The sequence below is a fragment of the Poecilia reticulata genome, linkage group LG11, assembly GCF_000633615.1.
Source record: "Poecilia reticulata strain Guanapo linkage group LG11, Guppy_female_1.0+MT, whole genome shotgun sequence".
NCBI lineage: Eukaryota > Metazoa > Chordata > Actinopteri > Cyprinodontiformes > Poeciliidae > Poecilia > Poecilia reticulata.
In genome coordinates this window covers 25,487,507-25,493,757 of record NC_024341.1, presented here as the reverse complement: position 1 = coordinate 25,493,757, position 6,251 = coordinate 25,487,507, and the positions used below count along the sequence as shown (strand labels likewise).

Sequence of the window (6,251 nt, the reverse complement as noted above, 5' to 3'; positions counted from 1 at the left end):
AACATTTCAATTAGACTCTAAAACCTTCATTTTGGATATTTTGAGCCCTTCAGAGATGAACTTTAAATAATTATTTAGCACCAAATGGGCTTCATGATTTTTGGATTCGTTCCTGTAGGATTTTYTGTTAGAAAGCAGATTTTACCAGGTCAAAACGATTAAATCAATGCAGATCAAAGATCATTTTTTAAAATAATTTATTAGTCCATAATATCAGTACATGGAAGAGGTTTAATATTGATGCACTGGGATATTTCACATGATTAGTTCCACTCTGTGATTTTCTGTACAACAATCAGCTGGTCAAATGAAGGAATTAATTTACAAAAACATGAAATGATTTATTATGATTTTCAGTGGCAGATTTTAGCTTTATGAAGTGAGTGCTCTGTCTGCATTAGAACATCTTTGAAACAACAAGCTATTTTCAGATTGTTCCTTTAACCTTAAACTGATCAAATTATCTTTGGTTCAGGGTGTTTTATCTTTATGATTYTAAATATATATTTTTGTTACTGCATTTAAAACACTCCATATGGTGTAGAAATATCAGYTTTACTTTGACTAATCTGACTTCGCTTCTTACCCAAATATACAAATTATGTTGTGCTTGCATCATGACTCACATTAATCTCTTTATGCAAATGTTAACAGTRTTGGTGCAACATGACAGGTTCACTGCACTCATCAGAAACATTTCAGACATTCAGTTTCCTCTCTGGTGAACATCAGATTCACCAACACACCAATCAAGCATCAGGTGTTACACTGAGGCTCCGACCAAAACCTGKAAACCAAACTAAACCTTCACAGAAGGTAAAACACAAACTTACAGCATCTTCAAAGTCTTCAGAAGTGTTCAGAGGTCATTTATAAAATARAAATAATATTTCATCCACACCATGAAATTGGTTTCTGCTTAGTGTTAATAAAAAAAGAAAAAATCACATTTTTCAAAGATGATTTTCACATTTCTATTTCCAGGTAGTAACAGTACCAGCGACGGCCACAAGGGGCAGACTTCTGCAAAGAAAAATATAAAACACAAAAAGGAAAAACGACTTTTAAAATATGCGAATAGTGTTGATATGTGTGTGATATGTGCTAATATATTAGCGTGTTTCTCTTTATATGTAGCGGATTCCTCCGACTGAATCTGTGTGAATATAACTAAACAGCGCCATCTGGTGGACGACTTATGGCTCTACAAGTACAAAACTAAATCTGGTGAAAAKATTMATTCCTTTTGACGTCTTGACGTGGTTAGCATGCTAATTATTAAATATGATAGTGCTTAAATTATGCACTTGAATGGATATTATTCAATGTATGAATAAAATTAATGTAACAGTGTCTGATTAATTAATGTGATAAAGATAATTAATTACTGATTTTGTAATGGAAACGGATACAGAAAACTCACAATAACTATAATAATGTCTGATGTCACCAGTTATAATTTAACACAGTTTCCTTGAATATGCAGCACAGGGATGATAAACTTACCAGAACGGAGCTGGGGAAGCGATAAGATCACATTTTAATCAGATTAGTTTCGTTTTGTGTTTAAAAAAAAAACAGATTTGTTTTTATCTTTGTGTCTAAACACACGAGATAAAATATTTTTAAACATTCCCTAAGAGCCGACATATTTTTTCTTTAATTAAACCCTTTAAATTTTGAGTTTAATGATGCTTAAGTGACCTTTTAGACTTCAAATATATTATTAAATTATTTCTTCATACCAGAATCCGTACTTGAACTCAAAAGGAACCAAATCACAGCTTTTTCCATCAAAATGCACTTAGATAAACAGATATTCAGTCATTATGACCGAAACAAGAACAATAAAACACAAAAGAATTTATATATTATGTATTTGAAACAAGGTACAAGAATCTACTTAGATTCTCTAATTAGGCCAAATATCGAAACAAACAGCCTGCAAACTATAAATACTGTAGGCTGTTTTGTGATTATAATTATTCTAGTTTATTAAATTTATTTTCAAACAAGCAGATTTATGCATGTAAAAAAACAAAAATCTATTCTTCTTATGTTTTCCATATACTTCCAATGAATATATACTATGTTTTAAAAGAATGAATATGCTTACATACAGTGCAGGTGATGTAAACAAATCAGAACTAAAACACGACCTGAAAATCAACTGGAAGGTCAAAAACGTCTGGTCTAGAACATATAGCAAGAAAAACTATGAAACATGTTGTAAATAATAATAATAATAATAATAATAATAATAATAATAATAATAATAATAATAATAATAATAATAATAATAATAAATTATGCTTCAAAATGAACAGTTCTTTTTCCTTTACTGAACATTCCTGAACATCCAGCTGACATTAAGGAATCAGTTCATTTGTTAAAAACAGGCAACACCAGAATTAAACTGAACTATGAACTGCGTATAGTACATATATTCAAATATGTATAGAAATAATAATATTATCATTTTAAAGGTGCAAAAACTGAAAGAACAAATTAAGAAAGTTAAAACTGTTGCTTTGTCGCCCTCTACAGGTTAAAATTAGGAACTKCAGCAATTTATATTCATGTAAAGTTGGATAGTTTTGATTTTTTTTGTTCCAATTTTATCATCAAAATTTATGCTTTACAAAATCACAAACCTTTGTGGAAAATATCTTAGAATAATCTATTAAAAGGCATAACTGCGATGAATCTGGATGAATTATGAGTATCAGTTTAATCAGAGAGCAGTGAGGCTGCAGAGGAAAAATCCTGCTGCTTCGTGATTTATAATAAAAACATGAATGTAATGTAAATGTTTCTATTTCTAATGAGTTTTTCAGGTTTTTATCTGAGCACAGCAACAGGTCACAATACGGAGCTGCAGAGGAATCACAGCAATCTGGAACGTTTTCCCACAGGAACCAGCAGCGTTCTGGTTTCCCCTCAACAACAGAGAGAAAATAAACTTTCAGAACATCTTAGAATATTTGAAACTAACAGCTTATTCTGAGGCGACGGTCCGTCCTGATGAGGCCACTTTTCAAATCTGCTTGTGCAAAAGAACYGGGTCATTAAATCAAAAGTAACTGAAACTGAACCACCATGATGGCCGCCGATCCGAATGTCCAGGTTCTTCTGGTCCTTCAGATTGTTTCTCCAACAGGAGATTCAACAAAGTGCATTTTCTCTTCTCTTCTTCTTCTCTTTTTTCAGGTTTAAAAACCAGCAGGAACCATCAGAACCACCAGAACCATCAGAACCTTCAGAACTATCAGAACCTTCAGAACCTTCAGAACCATCAGAACCAGCAGGAACCATCAGAACCTTCAGAACCAGCAGGAACCATCAGAACCTTCAGAACTATCAGAACCTTCAGAACCTTCAGAACCAGCAGGAACCATCAGAACCATCAGAACCGGGCTCCCATTGGCTCCCTCAGCTTCGGTTTAAGTCACGCTGCTTCCGTCTGCGCTGACCTCACACACGTCTTCCTCACACACACCTCGAGCCAATCCCAGCCCTCCGAACATTCCCGATCCGTGATCCGGATCCAGACTCTGGGAGACGACCCCCAGCATCGCCCCTGCAGCAGCGGCCATGTTGTTGCCATGGTGACTGCTTCCTCCGGAGGAGCCGCCATGTTGTCCAGCAGCAGCTGCAGACGCTCCTCCTCCTCTGGCTGCTCCTCCCTGACCTCCGTCAACGGCAGACAGCAGMAGGTGGGTGGAGGCGCTGAAGTCCGGGCCCTCCTCTCCTCCTCCTCCACCTCGCCTCCCTCCGTCCCCACCCCCTGCTGTGTCGCCGTCGGCGCCGCGCCTCTCGCAGTGCGAGCGGTGCCTCATGAAGCTGTCGCGCCACATGAACTTCTTGCCGCAGCCCAGGCAGTCGTAGGGCTTGAGGCCGGTGTGGGTCTTCATGTGCTCCGTCAGGTGGTGCTTCATCTTGAACTTCTTGGCGCAGACGGGGCAGTGGAACGGCCGCAGGTCCAGGTGCATGTTGATGTGCCGGTCCCGCATGCTCTTGTGGGTGAAGGTTTTCCCACAGTGACACATGAACACCTTTGTGGTTCCCCCGGAGCCGCCGCCGGCTCCGCCTCCGACCCCGCCACTGTCAGAACCGTCCGGACCCAATCCGGTCTGCAGCTGGACGGCGCCGTGCTCCAGGCCGGGCGTTTTGAAAGAGGCTCCGCCCATCATGCCGGAGGCCACGCCAAGTGGCGGCGCGGCCGGGTCCAGAGCGAGGCCGGACGCCTGGCTGTACAGCAGGATCTGGTTCCCCTGCATGTCCAGAGGGAAGAGCTGTGCCCGGGCCGAGGCCGCGGACTGGACCTGACCCAGCAGGGCCGACACGGCCCGGTTGGCGCTCTGGTTCTGACCCACAGCGCTGTCATGGAGGTGCTGGGCTAACGTCTGCTCGATCAGGCTGCCCTCAAACTTTAGGTAGTCCTCTGATGACTGGCAGTAATCCACCTGCAGGAAAAGGTCAGAGGTCAGATCTGTTACAAATGAAATTATAAAACTGATTCTAGAAAAGCAGGCCCACAGCATCATGCTGCCACTGCCATGCTTCACCATACTGATGGCACGTTAAAGCTGTAGTCTGTAACTTCTACAAATTGTTTTTTTACATATTTGTTGAAATTGTCATCATGCTGTGTCAGTGTTGAATGAGACAGATAATCTGTGAAAAAATATTAACTCTTCCAGCACCAACTAGAATCAACCAATCAGAGCCAGGAGGCGGGTCTTATCGCTGTCAATCACYCTCCCTTTGTCACTGCTAGCATAGCCTATTGTGAATGCTCAGGCTAGTTAGCATGGCCACCAATGATGAGGAGTTTTCTTGTAACGGTAAATTGTTTCTCTCCCATTAACATGTTGAGCAGTGAGTACACGAGATTGATTGACAGCGCTAAGACCCGCCTCCTGGCTCTGATTGGTTGTTTTTGGTAGGGATTGGTGCCTTGCTTCAGGCAGTAGCTCAAGGAGGAAATCGATCTTTCACAGATTATCTGTCTCATAACAAACTGTAACAACATGGAGAGTTTTAACAAATATGTAAAAATCTTTTTTAAAATAAAAGTTACATATTGCAAGATATTATTATCTTGTACATCCTCAAAATATTTAACTAAATTCCCAGSTTTTGATTATCTTACACAAACTAAAATAAAAAATATGGTGTAGAACTAAACATGGTCTCTGTTTACTTCAGGGGTATCAGAATAAAGGAGGCCGAATAAAAAAGAATGCCACACTTTTCAGATAGTTTTTTGTAAACACAAAATTACAATCTACAATTAGTTTCAGATTACAGGAGGAACCGGACTCTGGTACCGGCTGACCTGTGAGTCCATGTCGCTCTCCGCTCGGACCGCCAGCTCCGCTGAAAGGCTCCTGATGTTGGAGATGTTGAAGTTCGCTCTCTCCCGCTCTCTAACCAGCTCCATGTCCCTCTCGTCTTCGTCCTCCTCATCCTCACCGCCCTCCTCTCCGGACACGACGATCAGGTCGTCGTCCTCCGTCCGCTCCGTCTTCACCACCACCCACTGCTTGCGTGGCATGATGCTGGGCTGGCTGTAGGCGGGACGCTTCTGCAGCGCCGCCTCAGAGTCCTCCCCGTCCTGCAGAGGGACGGAAAATACGGCCTGTTAGTTATTATTAAAGTAAAGATTATTTTAGTTATCGATTATTCTGATGATCAGTGGGACAAAATAAATTGCCACATTCTGCAAATTTTTCAATTAAGTCTTTTTACACAATATTAAAAATACATTAAAAGAAGCCAATAAACAAATAATTCCTCTTTTAAATAAKAAAAATGAACATTTTATTGCCTAAAATGCAATAACAGCATTCTTTTAGTGTTTTTGGTACATTTCTTAATTACTGCACTGACTAGTTAAAGATTATTTCATTAATCATAATTACTGCGTCTCACTCAAACTTGACCTGATAGGAGGAAACGCCGAAGCTGTCRCTGACTCCGACCTCCTGCTCCAACACTGAGCTCACTTTCTTCCTCCTCCCACTGCCTCCTCCTCTTCCTCTCTTCCTGTGGTGGTACATGACCTCCTCCTCTTCCTCCTCCTCCTCCTCYTCCTCTATGAGCAGGGCCTCCTCTCCCCCTGATGGGGTGCAGTAGCTGGGGGTGTTACTGGCCCTGCCTCCATCCACAGAGGCCCCCCCAGCCGCTGCTCCTCCCCCCAGAAAGCTGCTCCCGTCTCGGGGGCTGAAGTAGTTGGTGCTGCTGGG

General features: G+C 41.2%; 1 protein-coding gene across 1 annotated transcript in view; it reads right to left on the bottom strand.

The window, feature by feature from the left end:
• Positions 1-3,342: 3,342 nt before the first annotated feature.
• Positions 3,343-6,251, bottom strand: part of zbtb22b (zinc finger and BTB domain containing 22b) — a 5,832-nt gene continuing 2,923 nt past the window's right edge. The window contains 3 exon segments of the mRNA XM_017307331.1: positions 3,343-4,466; positions 5,342-5,620; positions 5,949-6,228. Coding sequence (XP_017162820.1) covers positions 3,444-4,466; positions 5,342-5,620; positions 5,949-6,228 — 1,582 coding nt within the window. The 3' untranslated portion in view covers positions 3,343-3,443.